At 30.1% G+C, this 17,570-nt stretch overlaps 2 protein-coding genes across 5 annotated transcripts in view; one reads left to right on the top strand and one right to left on the bottom strand.

Moving 5' to 3' along the window:
• The window catches only part of LOC124361955 (galactose mutarotase-like), a 33,188-nt gene extending 28,563 nt beyond the window's left edge, over nt 1–4,625 (bottom strand). Inside the window, exon 1 of one of the 4 annotated variants that reach the window (XM_046816044.1) lies at nt 4,415–4,625. In XM_046816044.1, the coding sequence (XP_046672000.1) occupies nt 4,415–4,451 (37 nt within the window). In that variant the 5' untranslated portion in view covers nt 4,452–4,625. Of the gene's footprint in view, nt 1–1,660; nt 1,840–4,414 lie in introns of those variants that run through there. The other 3 variants (XM_046816041.1, XM_046816042.1, XM_046816043.1) reach the window with 3 other exon arrangements.
• The window catches only part of LOC124363406 (mucin-5AC-like), a 161,313-nt gene that overhangs the window by 115,297 nt on the left and 28,446 nt on the right, over nt 1–17,570 (top strand). Inside the window, 3 exon segments of the mRNA XM_046818656.1 lie at nt 10,552–12,366; nt 15,812–15,916; nt 17,007–17,108. Coding sequence (XP_046674612.1) covers nt 10,552–12,366; nt 15,812–15,916; nt 17,007–17,108 — 2,022 coding nt within the window.

Below are 17,570 nucleotides of genomic sequence, written 5' to 3'. Positions count from 1 at the left end.
CCACAACTGCTGCATAGCCATTGGAGTCACCATCTCCAAGGTACTCCACATAGCGAACACCGTATTTAGTCTCGGATCTTTTGAACATTGCAGTCGCACCTTCAGCTTCCATACCTCCACTGCTACCCTACATAATTTGCCTTGCATATTTCTAAGTGTTGGTTGCTTGTTTCTCTGAGGGCAGTTACAGTATTTTGACATTGAATAAATATCTATTACTTTACCCGTATCTGCTGAAGTAATTGTGACAACGCCATTTAGCGAGGTGTGGCCTCGCTTTTGCCAGCTTCCGTCAACCGCAACACATAAGTCATTAGAATTTCCATTTTCAATAACTGCTTCTGTCACTGCTCTCTTCATAGAGTTTTCACACACACTTTCTACATGGCTGGACAAAAACTGTTCATGTTGATTGAACTTGCTGGGCGGAGCGGGTAAATTCATCATGCCGCAAAGAGTTTGGGCAGCAGTATAGCCCTTTCCTATTACACGCAAGCCGTATACTATACCTTAGGTTCAAGTCATAGTAGCATTGTGAACTTTTGCTTGGTGCCTCATAGGCCTAGGCCTAATATCTGTTGCTTTGGGACAGTTGTCAAAAGCTTTTTGTCATGCCACAGCTACAGGAGACGGAAATTTGTACTGCGAGCCCTGCTAATGGTTTTCGACTAAATGATAGGTTGCCATGACAAACCCTACACACTGCAACATCTTTCAAAAACTGATTCTAGCTGTACAATGTTTACTATGTCATACTGTAAGGTATCAGTTTGAATTATCATAGCAGGCTAGGTTAGGGCTCAATTTCTCATTGGATGTGGAAACAACTTTGGGTGTTCTAGGCCTATCCTCTTCATTACCTGAAGTTACTACTGTTTTCTTGCTACGAACAACAGTCTTCTTCTTGTAACATAGTTTCTTAGTTCCTACTCTCTTCTTATTACCATTTTAATCTACATTCAATTACAATAAACTCCTTTACAAATAAAAAACAACAGGGAAAACTTGCAAATCACAAAACACAGTATTTCAAAACTTCACCAATAACCTCCAACATAAAATAATAACAACAGATGACATCTGTCATATTGCTGACAGTGTGTGATATCAGCTAAAACCAGACTAAAAGCAAAACAGTGTACCAACATAACAAAACCAATTAATATCTATTTTATAGATTGTTGTTTACTATAAGGAGTGGTGCTCAACGCCAAACAACAGTTGCAAGCCTTTATATATATATTTTTTTATATAAGGTTAATATTATAGTAATAAGGTATATTATATACCATTTTAAAGAGAAAAATTTCTAAAGAATATTAATAAATAAAAAACCAAAATTCCCCAAAAAAAATTTTTTTTTCATGTCAGACTGCCCTTAAGTCTCCAATCAAATTTAGCTGGGTTCCTGCTACATCTGATTCCGTTCTTAATCAAAGAGTTGGTCAATATCTTATTATTGTTTAATTGTATTTTTACTAGACACAAAACCTCCTTTTTTATAGAGGTATAATTTTATTTCAGAATGATTAAAGATTTTCTATAGTCTGTAGAAAAACATATTTATTATTGCAAGTTGTTTTGAGCTAAATATTATCATATCTTCTAAGTAATAAGCTGACGTTACTATAACTGTGTTATGCTGTAATAAAACTCGTACCATTTTCACAAATTGGAGAAGCCATTCGTTGAAGACAAACCTAAGTATTAACTAATTAATTTAAAAAATTTTGAATTGAATGAATAAACAAAGTTGTTTGGTTATCACAATCAGGGCCTAGTATCACGTAACAGTCACAACTCGGGCGGCAGACGATGCTTATTAGTCACATATCACCACTAACAATTTGTCCTATCAGCTGATTTGTCACACAGCTGATAAAACAATAGTCAAGTGGCTTGATTACTTCCTTCTGCTTTTGTTGCTGGTGATTGAACGGTGGAATTCGTGGAAGTTGATAACATTATTATTGCAAACAATCAGTTCTTAATACATGACTAATGATGATTGCACAGCCTTGTTTATCGAGGTATAACTCATTGTTTAATACAAAGACATACAATTTACAAAAAGATTTTAAAAGACGTTTTTGTTGCAACTCAACAGCAATAAATATTCTAGTTAAGTTTTGCATATAACATAACAAATAATTAGAGAATATTAAACATTCTGGGATCTTAGTGGACTTTAGTCAAATTTAGTAAAAGTGAGAAGCAAACACAAATCATACCTATTAGCTACTATCAGCATATACTACACATTATAATGAAAAATTATTTTTACTTTCAGACATTAACCTAATTTAATACCCTGTGTGGTCAAATCTTAAATAATAACTATGATTAAATAATATTTTGTTATAAATATATCCCCAATAATTAATTAAATCTATAATGTTAATGTGAACTTAAGTATAAATAATGTAGGTTCGTAATTTCCACTTCACAGTATGTTAGTAACTTATTGGAAAGTGCAAACAACATTGTTTATAGCAATTTTATTTTGATAACACAGTCTACCTATTTCCAATCTTCCATTACATCAATCTGCATTATTTTTACTAATGTATTATGCTTTCTTTGTTTATTAATTTGTTTAATCCTACATTTTTAATTGCCAATTAGGTTACCCAAAAACCCAATTTTTTCTAATTACTTATTACAACAACAAAAAATGTGTTTCATTGGGTTGAAGAATCATGCCAAATAATATCTAAAACCTGAACTCCACTGTTCTAAAAGTTTCCTTCACTAGATTTTGCATTTCTATTTTGCAAAACAAATCATGGGTATAATATTTACAACCAAAAACGGGTAGGGTACGATAAGCGGACCCGGTTTTTTATATCGAAATTGGCAAACGATATTACTTAATCATAACCACCGATATAATCAATCAATAATGATTAATTATTTCGAACAAATAACTTAAATAATCTATATCAACAGCTGTAAACACTTTCAAATAATACACGTAAGGTAATATTTCAAATTTACATATAAGTAACATTTGATTATTAAAAATGGCAGTCAATTTTAGAAAACTACACGACGTTTCTTTGAAAGATGATAAGAAATGTTTTACGTGGCTTCAACATGTTGGACTCCTACCAAAAAATCCATTATGTGAAATTTGTGGGAAAGAAACAACTGTAACTGTGAGAGGAGCAAATATGGTCGTCTTCAGTTTTCCTAATATTGCTTATAATAGTTATTTGTTTCATCACTGTAAATATTAAATCCATATTTTAATTTAAAACATATGATTGTAATTGAGGACTATACATACTTTTATTATCGATTGATAGTCTAGGATTTGAGATGCGAATATTAGGTATCGATGATTACATTTTTCAATATAAAAAACCAGGTCCGCTTATCGTACCCTACCCCCAAAAACTGCTATTTTTCTTCGTAAATATCTCTTTAATTTTCAGTTAGTTTCTTTTTATAATTTTAAGGTTTATGGTTGATTGTAACTCACATCCATACAATATGAAAATCCAAATATAATGTCGATATTCTGTAAAAAACAAAAAATGCCTTTGATTTCCATTTATAGCCTTCGTAATAACATTCTTCGTCAACCACGATTTTGTTTTTGAGGCACCTTTTTAAAATGTGGATCTAATTGTGGGTAATCTTTGCCTCTGTAATTATAACAGAAACAATGCTTTCTTTAGTTGGTACTTGTGCCTGGATTAAGATTTATGTGTTTAATAGATCAATCAGAACTGGTACTTTTCCTAGATAAGTTTATTGATAGTATAGATTCAGTTTCATGCCTTGTATGACATTATTATACACAGGTAATTAGTAATTCAAAATTCTTTTTGAATTAAAACTAATATATTCACAACAGCTTGTACATATTCTTCCAGTAAAAATTTACTAGTAAGGTGTATAGTTTTGGTAAGATGTTTGAAAACTTTGGTGTAACACAGCAATAATTATAATTTTTGTCTATAAAACAACCACATATATAATTTAATTTTTAAATAATTCAAAATTTAAATAAATTATATTATATCTATTCGGTTTGCACCTTATTCACACCTTGGTATCCATACATATCTTTCCAGATATAGAGTACTGAATATTTATAGAATTAAGCTTTAATCGAGAGATTGGTAAAATTTCAAGTTATTTACTAGTAGGCTAATGAAATATTTGCAAAATTAAGTGGTTTCTTAAGCATACAATAATAGTAAAATGTGTATTAGTGTAATAATATAGCTAACTTTTTGTATTATATTCAGCACCAATATACTTTTTAAATGGATTATATAAGCAAAATTTGAAAATATAACCATCCCATAAACACAATTTTTCTTCAAATAGTCTAAAACAAACTCATTTTGAAATATAACTACAGAAAGTAAGAATGTTTGAACATTACTTTTGATTAACTCACCGAGAGTGCAACGGTCCAGGTGTTCATCCAACAACATCTTAGTGGCAAGTGTCACCAACGTCACTCTCGCATTGAGTGTCACGTCATCCGCAGTATTGTCCCTGTCTAGACAGACAGTCTGAGGGCAGACTGCGTGACAGTCACACGACACCCAGTTCTGGTTACCCTTTGTCCACCGCAGCCCATCCACACCTTCGGGGTCACTGTTTATTTAAACAGTCTGACCCAAATTTACTAAAAGATTTAGGAATAGCTTAGAAAAATCTATGGAAAATTAAACTTGACTAATCACTAATTGTTTCAGTTTAGGACAGTAAACTTTGTGATTTTCCTATGTATTTCATATTGAGAATTCAGGGTGTGGGAATTCAGCTCTATAACTTTTGTGTAGATTTCTTCTTGGTCTTGTTTAATATTATAAAAGTTAAATTGAATACAAAATTATCTTTTAATAATAATAATAATGACAGAACCATAATAAACATTAAATTAAATTTTTTAAAGTAATGCACTACTCTATTAATATTCTTAAATATATTTGGCATTTAATATAACAAAAATTACAAGCAATGAAAGGATAGCAGTTATGAATTGAACATCAAAGCTGTTGACTATAAATTCTGTTAGTTTACTTTGTTTTACTCTATTCCGAAACTACTCTTATACTACACTTGATCTGAGCTTATTTGCTCCAGTCCACTTATTTAAATGTGCTCCAGTTTTGCACCTATCAGGCTATTGCAACTGAATCAAACATCTGATAACATGCAGCATTAAATCAATCCACTAAATTAATCTGATATGGTAAAAAGAATTGTAATTTAAATGGTGAAAAACTAAATTAATTTATTTTAAAATTACACAAAATAAAAGAATTATATTTTTGACGTTCTAGTAGAAGATTCAGAAATACATACATAGTCAAGTTTTTAGTATTTATTATTCATTGTCATCCTAGCATATGACACTATTTTGTGTTTTGTAAACATTAACATTTTTAAATATATACTTAGTAATATTAATTTTGGTGTATAAATAATTAGGTAGAGCTTTCCTCACATGTCAATGTTGGCTTAGTCATCATTGGTGCCACAAAAAAAGAAAATTTAACCAATATCTTAAAAGTAGACAAACAAGCCACTAGAACTATTTATATATATTCTAAAAATTTCTGAATCTTTAAAACATTACTTTAATAAGTAATTAAAATTGTAACAGTTTTGGACTGTATGTACACAAGTTTTATGAAACCATTTTGTGTTTAAAAACAATCAGATGTAACAAATATGTCATAAAAATGAGGATCATAAATATAATACGCAGCATAGTGTGAATTCATCTATAATCATGAAATATTAACACATAATTATGTACCTTAGAGAAAATCCTTTGAAAAACATTCCTCTAAATATAAAGAAAGAAAATAATACTGTACATTAAGCACATTAAAGTACTTGACTATAATTCAGTTTGTATTTAACTAGCTGTTACACATGGCTTCACATCCAATTTTCCAAATCGAAGTCCTTTTAATATCTAGTAAAATCATCATGATGTAATATGATGTAGTTCTATGAATTATACATTAGGCATCAGGTACATATTATTTCAATGTTCAAGCATAAGTGTATCAGAGTTTAATCTGATTCTTATATCAAGTTTTGCATGTGTAGGAGCATTTCTGGGTCGAAGTAATTATATTTCCGCCACAGCTGAGTCTCTCCTGTTGCCTTGATCAAAAAATACAAATACATAGGTCTCGGAAGGCTACTCTGATTAAAAAGCATTTACTTACCATTTATCCTTGTCATGTACTTGCGGTCTAAGATATTTCCACTGCCATAGTGGTTTGCCTTGCTGTGCTGATCAAGAAAAATATGTGTGTACTTAGGTAAGAAGAGCCTGCTTCGGTTTGAAAGTGACTATTTCCAACCGTATAAAATCATCTACAGTGGCACAGTTGGGCTTTCCTTATTGCCTCAATCAAAAAATTATATATGTATGCTGTTCACTATTTTATTTTTAAATTTAAAAGTTTCCGAAATTAGAATAGCTTCGGGGAGGCCCCCAAATTTCATCTTGACCCCCCTCAAATTTTTCCCAGCTATGTCCTTTCTCTTAATAGAGAACTATCTGAGTTAGATTACTATCTGAAGTGTTCAGATCATGTGAAACACAGAATTAATAAAAGCTAATATTAAGTAAAATATTTAAAGCACTTATACAGTAGATAATCAGCAAACAAAACTTTGAACTCCAAAGAAAAAAAATAGAAATGGCCAATAAATTTAATTGGCTTTAAAATTTTTAAATTAAACAGATTACTAAAATTGATAAAATATAAATACAAACAGTAAAATTAATTTTACAGAGGCTTTTCAAAAAGTAGTTTACTTACTACTTAATTTACTTTTTATTTGGATTTTTTTAATGTTTAACACCAACATTTTAAAATAGAACAAATTTAATTTTAAGTGTAAACCAATATTATTACAATACACTGAAAAAAGCTATAGTGTTCAAGGCATTTTCCAGATAGTAAATGAACATGATTTTAATAATTTGTAATAAATATGATTGAAGAATTTCCCAAGTTAAAGATTGCTAAATAGCTTTCATGGTTTAAAATTGGCATTTCTAGTGTAATGGATATTTACCAACCATTTGTATTATTACAATTCATATAAAAATATGTGAGGGCAATGTATTAAATAAAAATAGTCAAGATTTAAAATGTTTATTTCCTTTTAGATGACAATTTGTATTTTGTTTTTATAAAACGTGATATACTGTCAACAAGTCATATGCCCTCTGGCCCATCTCCAAATACACCAGAACATTTATGCGGTATCTAGCAAATAGAAGGCACTTATTTATTGCCCGCGCTTCAGGTATAGCATTAAAGTTAGTTATTATTACTTGAATCAATTCTTATAATGTATTAACAGATTTCCATTAATAGTATATCTATTAGTAAAAAATATTATGTTGATTAGTATGGCTTTTATTGCTTAATAACCGTTTTACCTATATAGCAATTTTTACTGTGTAATTTTTTATTGTATGTTGTTACATTGATGATACAAAACCAATTACTATAAGCAGAGCCTATCAGTTTCTTTTTTTTACTTCTTTAATAATTTCTTGAATGGTTCTATGTCTTAGAAAGTAAACTAGGTCTATACTGGGTTTTTTACATACTGAAACATTTATAAGTACTGTTAGGGTATACAATTCTTACCCTTTTCTTTACGAAATATAATAAGGAATATTATTTGATATTAATTTAATTTTCCAGTATTGATATAATTAGCAGAAAAAATTTATAATAAATTTTTAATTTCTTCTTTTACTTTATTACCATTATAAAAACTATTTATTATTAAAATTAAAATATATTTAAATTTGTAATTAAAATTGTCCCTTTTAACAAAATGGAAACAACATACTATTTATTAATATAAAATATACACTCCAATAATACCTATATTAATAACTAATTTCCAATAAGAAGAGAGCTTCAATAATGTAACGTATTATTTGTTATTAATTTACATTAGTTAATTTCATAACACTCACCTGTACTATTAGTTGTATAAAGCTTTATAGTAATATTAATTATTGTTTCAAATATTATATTCAGCCTATATCAGAAATATAGCATCATTAAAATAAGGTAGTTAAAATATTTTATACCGATACAAAGTTGCAGATAAAAACATGCATCATAGATCTAATATCTCGAATACATTAACTGCAATGACTTCAACGGCTGACAGGCAGAGGCCTTCTCACTGACAGAATCTGTAATAATTTATCCTCTCTCCCCCAAGAGTCAAGCTATTTTGTGTTTTTGAACAATTTAGTTTTTGACTATACAAGCCTTTTAAGTTTTCAGCCGGAAATTTATTCTTCTACTAAAAGTACAACAATTGTAATGTTATTGAAAATCACAATGCAAAAATACAAGTAATAGTTTGAATACTTAGCTCTGGCTTATATACCAGTTCGTAACATTAATTAAAAATCGTGTTAGCTAAAAACATTTTTGGGAATTGATTTTTGAATATAGATTTTGACTCTTAATTTATTCCAATCTTCTATTAAATAATTTAATAATATAAAAATTTTCTTCCATGATATCTTGATTTTTTATAATCAATCAATCAATCAATAATTCTTTATTCATTAGTTGTACAATACGGTACATCGAATAGTGTCATACATTACTTATATATATAAAAGTACTAAACATACTCAAGCTCCTCTATTGAATACAAAACTAAATCAATCAAATAGTTTTTTAGTTTTCTTTTAAATTTGTTAATATTATTTTCCATCTTTATCTTTGAGGAATATTTTTCAGAAATCTTTTCCCGATATACATAGTTTTTTTCGTGTACATTTCAAGTCTATGATGATCACTGATGATTTCATTCTTATGGTGTGTGTTATATTTGTGCACATTATTTTCTAAGTTAATTTGTTGGCCATGATTTAATTTCAAAATAACGTTTTACTTTAACGAAGCACATAGAATGAGCACAACAAATGAGTTTTTGATACAATTAGTGGAAAAACTAAAATAAGTGGCAATCTACTACATGAGAGGTGTTATTATGAATTAGAAATGTATTTATGTATCACCATAGTTAATAATGTTGTGTACATTTTTGTGTGAATAGTAATATTGGTATACAATTGTTACAGTTCCAATATCTCATGAAAGTGTCCAAGAGTTTGAAAGTAGTTCAGATCGTGACCCCTCTTTCACCCCCCTTCACCAATTATTTATTAGCCGTAATATAATTTATACGAGATAAAATATTGTACCGAAGAGGTGATTAAATCAAAGTTGAAAGGGCATTTTGTGAACCCAAGGTTGGAGCAGATACTGTAACCGGAGCTGAGTGATGACGTTAGTGTGAATGTCCTTGAGTGGCATAGTATAACATTTTGACACCTTCACTGAAACTAAATTCTACAATCATTTATTCACTTACTGTAAAATGATAAAATGTTTTCTTCATAGAATTTGCTTGTCATTAACTCACATCTGCCTGTAGCATATTGTGATCATCATGACTTTAGACCACAATAGGGTTTCCTATACCAATAGAATAATCTGCGTTAATTAAAATTAATAAAAAAATATTTTAATATATTAAGTGGCAAAATCAAAACAAAACATAAAACAACATATTATATAGGTGCCTTGCTAGCAAAGTATTTTAACAAGTATCTAATAATTCTGATCAAATATTTGTTGTATTTTATTTAAACCTGTTATGTTCAAAGTACCTAAAAGCAAAAAAGCCTTTTACAGAAGGAAACGTATACAATTTTGAAGGGTGGGACAGATCCGTTATATTTTAGTAGCTAACTATTCAGTGATGTTTTGTTGGAAATGGGATATATTACAGCAAATAAATAAAATGGTCAGTATATTTAATTTAAGGTTACAGCAGTTAACATTTTGAGGAAAATTTATTTTGAAAAGTTTAGAAGAGGCATTCAAAAATAAATATATTAAAATATTTAATATTATTATTGGTTCAAAATAATTAATTGTAACGATAAATATTAAAACTTTTAAAATGTTATTTATTTTATTTTTACAAGGAGATTTTACTTAAATTTATTATATTTCATCTACTTTTTCATTTATTATACATAGTATTTCAAATAAAGTTACTCATTACCAAACCAAGTTCCTTGGAGTAATAATAATTTACCTAAGCTTATTATGGATTCTTTATAATGATCAGGTCTGCAGTAGACTAAACACAAATAAACTCAATTGGTAACTTGACTACTGCATATACTACCTTCTTTGCACTGTTTCAGACATACATAAAATATAGACTGGCTCAATGGGGAGGAACCACAAATAGGAACTAGAACATGATTCTGATCCTTAAATAAAGTCAATCAGAATCCTTGCAAACCTCCACCCTCTGGAAATTTTAATTTCTTGACTGTGACAGTTTTCTTCATCCAAGAAGTTGTATTATATTTGGATGAAGCTTTTAACCACTTTGGATTCTTACTCTTAGAATAAGCTACATCAAAGTATTTTGATGAAAAAAGCTCTTAATTACTGGATAATAATTACATAATATATTTGTCTTTTGCAGGTCTCAGAATCACCAACAGAGAACAAAGAACCACCGCCTATAAACGGACACAGATTTGATAGTCGCAGACAAACACATCAACATGAGAACAATGAGAGGTTCCAGAGCAGAACAAGGAGTAGAAACAGAGACGATGACCAGCTTCCAGATGTCTCCTCAGAGTTTAGGAGGAGAGGTTCGAGACAGGAACAAGTTCCTCAAACCGTTACCTTGAAGCAACAATCAAACGTTCGTAGAGGTAAGGAATTGAATTTAAAACCACCCAGTGAACCTGACATTCCAACAAGAGAGAGTTTTGAAAGTGAATATCAAAAATCAAATACTAACAGTAGAACAAGAGCAAGGAACAATCAAGAATTCCGAAGTAGTAGAAACCGTTCAACCAAAACTGATTCTACAACTTCAAATTCTGAAAGTGAATCAAGCAATTCTCGTAGTAATAATAGATTTAGTGGTTCAAGAGAAAGTGGTAGTAGAACAAATAATCAAGAAAGTAAGGTGAACCGAAATATTGCAACAAATCAAAGGAGGCCTTTACTTCCTGTCACAAGTATATCACCAGAAGATGTAACTTTTCCAAGCAGATCAAGGGCAAGGTTTACTTCAAGTTCAGATGAGTCAGTCTCTTTACCATCGAGAGATAATAGTAGAAATGTACAGAGAGGCTCATTTGAAATAACCCGTGGACGGTCAAGAGAGTCAACTCTGTCAGAAAGAACAACTCCTAGTAGATCCAGTATTAGTGATGGTACACCATCAAGAGGAACAGTCAGAGGAAGAGAACCTTCTGTACAAAATAACGCTAGGTCTCAAACTTCAACAAGATCAAGAAGTGATTCTACTTCAACTAGAAACAAAGCATTTTCAGATCCTCCAAGACAAGATGTTGAAGCAACATCTGGTAGAAGAAGGAATTTAGATAATGAAAGATCCAAAACAACGGCGATTACAAATTCAAATGTTAGTTCAGGCAGAACATCAATTCCATCAAGAGAAGAAACAGCACAAACTGTTACTGAAATAAATGATAAGTTAATCACAAAACCCCTTTTAAGTAGTTCAGACATGCCTGAAATAGTTGAAGATGTAGCTGTATCTTCTGAAAGTGATAAACTCTTAGAAGGTAGTGTAGAACCTATACCAACAGCGTCTAATGACATTCTAATATCTTCAGATCAAAAACTCTCTGTAGATCCCAAAAGTAATCCTGATTTAGAAACAACAAAATTATTTTCTGAAATTCCAAAAGAAAACACTCATAAGAAAACATTGCATGGTAGATCAAGGGGTAGAGGAAGTGAAAGTTTAGTCGAAGTAGAAACTGATTCAGTGAATAAAGAATTACCAAGAACTAATCAAAGATCCCGGCAAAGGACTAAAGGACTTGATGTAGAATCAAGACTTTCATCTAGAGGAAAAACTTCAAAAACTGCATCATCAGATTCTTTTAATGGAGAGAGATCTAGCCAGAGAACTAGAGGCAACACTCAGCGTAGCAGACAGTCAGCACAAGAACAGAATATTCAAGATATCAAAAATAGTTTCAGATCCAGAACTAATGTACCTACATCAAGATTATCAAATGATAAATCCAATAACAATGAAGAATTAAGAAGTGGAACAGCCAACCGACGTCAAGGGAGCGTGGAAACTACATCTCAACTAATTGACAGTCAGGGACCTTCAAGAGGATCTTTTAAATCAGGAGGACGGAGAAATTTGTCTAAATTGCCAACTGAATCAGAAACCACTATGAAACCATCAAGAGGTAGAGGTCATTTCAAGGAAGGAAGTGGGAAACTAAATGAAAATGAAGTAAGTAATAACATATAATCAACTTACTTTAAAAACCACTAGATAAAATTTATGTGAATGTTGAGTTTAGCTCCAGTTTACTATCTTTTGAGTGCAGCATCTGGGAATTTATGCTGTCACAGACTTGACTCCTGGAATCTGGAGTAATGCTCATCTGAAGAGATCCAAAAAAGGTCTGTGACAAAGAAACTCGAAGGAACTATTTATATAGTTTCGACATCAGAGACACCTAAACTACAAAACATAGTGTAATCTAAGAGAAGAGGTATTCTCATTATCATCTGCACAATTGCACCATATTTTGTAGTCTATGTGTCTCTGATGTCTAAACAATGTAAAGAGATCATTTGAGTTTCTTCGTCACAGACTTTTTTTGGAACTCTTTAGACAAATATGTGTCAAATTCCAGAAGTCAAGTCTGTGACAGCGTCAGATTCCAGACGCTGCACTAAGAGGAAGGTCGACTGGACTAAACTCAACATTCACGTTGAGTCAACCCGTCCCACCATAGCTACGTTATGTGTATAAAATTTATGTTGAATATATATGCTACTATCATATTAGCCAGTTAACGAATGGAGCATGTTCAAATCTTGAAGTAACTAGATTTTTATTTCACGAAAGATTAACAGTAATTCTTTTTATAAAACTTAAAACTCATAAAAAGAATACAAAGTTTTCAAGTGTATTTATAGTACAACTTTAAAGCACATATAAATATTTACTATCACTTATAATTTGAGTTGTAATATGTTAGGTATATTCTTTATGAATTGTGTAATATGTTGAATAAAGATTATTTCAAACCATATAATGTACCTTGCTCTTGAAATGAATCAATAAAATCACTTTGTCAAGTTTTGTAAATACTAAAAAAATCTCATAATATCGTTTTGGACAATTGTGATCACTTTGGCTTAAAACTTGTTGATAATTGATAGTTGATAACTGATGATCATATAACTGATAATATAATTATAATATAATATAATAATAAAATATAATCAAATAATATTATTGATCTATGGATCAATAGAAATCCCATGCCAAATTTTCGGTCCTATGTGTCCAGCTATATAAAGACTCAGACCAATATTTTTTCATTCATTTAATGTAAAACTTTACTGTATAAACACTTGTGGCCAATGTTGTGTTATACATAATAATTGAATAGCAGACATCATTGCATAATAATTATAAAATATAGAACTTTTAATTTCCTTCTTTTTCATATTTGTCACAGATACAGATTTTTATACATTTATTTATTACATTTTTGAAAATTGTAGTAATTGTATAAGAAAATGTATACAAAGTGTCTAATACTTTTAAAATTTCTTGAAAATTTGTGAAATTCTTCTACGACAATGAATAGCTACCTCTAATTAGGGAAAGCTCGTCTTTCATCAAAATTGTAATGTTTATTTGGGATTCAAATTTAAGTACTAACAATACTATAAATTATTTATCGAATTATTTTAGATATTGTACAACTTACACTGGCAGCTGTTATATGTAGGCTACATAGGAAGTAAGCCCTATAACAGCTTTGTGCGCTTTAAATACCTAAAGATAATATTTTTAATATTTCAATTTTACAATATTTGCCCTAACTTGCTTTCAATCAAGGTCTATTAATAGCAATAATCCCCTTCCTTTTTTACATCTTCCTTTAGACTCGTCATAGAAGTAATTTATAACAGATTGGTGTATAAATAATATAGTCATGCACTTTTATTTATGATCTTGTTCCACATTTAAGAGGTTAGATCAGGGGGGTATTCAAATAATGAATATAACAAGGCTATATAAATAATGATGTTTAAAATATGTTTACATGATAAAAAAGATCTTAATTTGAAAAAAATAAGTTATCACTTAATTCTTAGGAATACTATTTTCAGCTACAAAAATGAAGCTCATGGTTTCAAAAAGTATAGAAGTTGAAAAATTGTTATTAATGGGAGATCTCTAGAATAATTTCAAGTCAAATTTAAAAAAAAAAACCTAAAGACATCTTTTCTTTTGTTTTAAAAATGTGCCCCTCAACTATTAAAAACATTTTATGCAAATATTTCAAATTATTATTTTACTCTCTCCACAAACATTCCTTTTTCATGGATTGAGGGGCTCTTTTGGAAGGTGATTTCAATATATCAGTCTTGATTTTGTAATTTTAATCAAGCCTCTAAAAACTATGGTTATTAAGAGACCTCTTATATGTCAACATTTTTTCTTTATATTGTTTAAAAGATGTGGTACAGAAAGAGGTTTCTATTTATTTCATTATAGTAGAATATAACCCCTTTCATTAGTGTGTTTCAGAGTGTGTGTGTGTTGCTAAAGTTTGTACATTCTGTAAATTTTATTTTACAGTTTGTTAAAGGTTTACTATATGCCTATATATTTAAATTACTTTTACACTGTTCTTCTGTTGTCTCTTCACTTCTTTCTGTCATTCTTTTTCATGCTTCATCAACATGATCCATTTTGTGTTTGGTGGCATTTGGAACATTTTTCTTCTTTCATCTTTCTTTACTTTAAAATAGGTTTTTTCTTCATTTGTAAGACACTTTTAAAATGGAATGTTTAACCAGTTTTTCTTCTGGCATGATTTCTTATACATTCTGTTTGTAATTTGTATTTCTGCACTGTTTGTGTTTGGGGGTTCCTGGATGTTTTGATCACTAAAATGGATTTTGGGAAGAATAATCATTAATTTAAACCAAACTCAGTGTGAAATAATTGCTACTTAATATACTTCATTTCATTTAGTCAGGTGTAATTATTGTAATCCGTCTTCTGTGTTGTAGTCAGTTGAAGTAGATGTACAGTATGCATTCTGTATTTCCTTTATTCTTACTTATGTTTCTTTTATTTTACTTGCATTGTAAAAACCTAACATCCACTAGACTCATTCCCAATTTCTAAAAAGTTTAAATATTTGCTGTTTGTGCTCCAAAAGTACTGTTAGTTTGAAAGGTTAAAAATTTAGGAGAGCCAAATTCACTTTCTTTTTCATTGACAACTAAAATTTTAAACCTCTTATGTACAGATTTATATAATTTAAATTTGAATTAAAAATTAGCGTAAAAAGTATTTTAATGTTAATAAATAAACATTAAGAAATGTAAACTTCAATAATAAAAGATTTGTATTGTTTTATTGTTAATACCAAACTAACTGTAAACAACAATTATTTCACCTCAACATTTAGTAGGCATTGGTAATGAAACCTATCTATCAGTGGATTAAGCACAGTAGACTTTGTGGTAGTCTCATCATCACATCTTCATCTCAGTGCATCGCATCTGGTAACTATGCACGATCATAATCGCCTGCACTGTAGCTCATGTAACACCTGTGCCACCTACGCCTGTAGTGCACGCTATCATCACTGTGACTCTGAGCACCTCGCTGTGTATCATCAGACTCATGATTCCAGAAGAGTTCTGCCGCCGGCAAGGATGATGAGGTCAGGGACGACGATAATTATCCTGACGTGTACAAACAACTAAAGAAAGCTGGAAATGGACCGAAAGAGATTCTGGTATGGCTGTGTTAGTTTGTGTTTGATAAAATATGCTGAATGTATTAAATAACTTCTATACCACCTATGTTAGAAGAAATTTAGATAAGGATGTTAAGAAAATAGTGTTAATACCCATATTAATAAATGTACTTTATAAACAACCTAAAATATTATATCTTTAAAGTATACTGATAATATTTTTAATAGACTAGTTAAAACCTTTAATCTTAAGAAATGCGAAAGAACAAAACCAAGTGTTGAAATACAGAGCAGATAAGTGGACATTTTCATAAAGTGTCCCAATTAGGAATTGTCTTAATGGATCCACACAAATTTGGAAAGTATTAATATCCTGTTAACTATTTAAAACTGATATGAGTGCTGCTGTTGCTACATCGTGAATAATTTAAACTTTAAAAAACAGTCACAGACTATTACAAAGCTTAAATTAATTGATTTTATAGTTAAAAATAACCATTTTCCACCCTTGTACCAACAGAAATAGTTATAAAGTTTCAGGATAATTGTATTTTTTTAATAGGTCTTAGAAAGTTATCTTAAGAACCAGATGCACAGAATGCCATCTTGATTTTAGCCGCATAAGAAAGATTTTAAACTTTTAACCCTTTTACGACCTTGATTTTGTTGTAGAATCATATGGGAGGTGTCTCAATTTATAAGATTAATATGCATTCAAACGCTTTTTAATACATTTTATTTGTCATTCAGAAAAGATAATGATTGACCAATCGATACAGTTGTTGGGCTTCATTCAATGGTGCAAAGCATGTTATGGTGTCAAATTTGGAACCATGTTCCAACATTTGAACATTTGGAACATTTGGTGCATGTTCGAATCCAAATTGAAGGATCCAAAGCATTGATTTTTACCCACAAAATGATTTTAATCTGAATGACGACTCCAGGATTAACTAATGATTTGTAGATTTACTCATGAGTTAAAATGTACTTAATTATATGAAATAGCTTAATAGTTTTGTCCGCAGTTTTAGAACAAGATTTGAAACAACAAAGATTTGAATTATTATGATCATCTCATATTCCTAAATTGATATAATCTTCAAATCTCTTATCTTGTGTATGGCAGGCTCTGTTGATGGCACGCAAAAAGCAGCGGGAAGCTCAACAAGCTCAACGTAAACAGCTCAGCACTCCTGAGCCTACCACTACGCCAGCTCATCTTCTGCCTGTAGGTCTTCTATCCTGTAGTTTTGATCCCTTCAAAATATGATTGTTAATCAGATCATTATGAACTTAATGTTGGTGTTCATAATTTTACTCAGTGTGATTTAAGTAAATTAAGTTATATTTAACATATATTTCATTTATTATTAGTAAAAGAATTTTAAATTTCTGTCATCTAATCTCCATGTAATTTACTAGAAGCTATAACTTATAAAATAATAATCTGTACATTATATTGTAAAGTCAAGCAAAGCAGTTGGTCTGAATTTCATTGTTCTAGAGTTTAATTCAATATTTAGGAAACACACTCTTTCTCTGAACCCAAAGAAACATTTAAGCATATGTAGCACAACAACAGCATGCAGTTATTTAACTGTTAATGCATATTTTATGTAAACATTTTCATTGTTTACACCACCAGTAACCATGCATTATAACCAAAAGCTTGTATCTACCAACCATTTTT

This window comes from Homalodisca vitripennis, chromosome 5 (genome assembly GCF_021130785.1).
Source record: "Homalodisca vitripennis isolate AUS2020 chromosome 5, UT_GWSS_2.1, whole genome shotgun sequence".
Lineage (NCBI taxonomy): Eukaryota > Metazoa > Arthropoda > Insecta > Hemiptera > Cicadellidae > Homalodisca > Homalodisca vitripennis.
The sequence above is the reverse complement of the archived record's forward strand: the minus strand, read 5'-3'. Positions and strand labels throughout refer to the sequence as shown.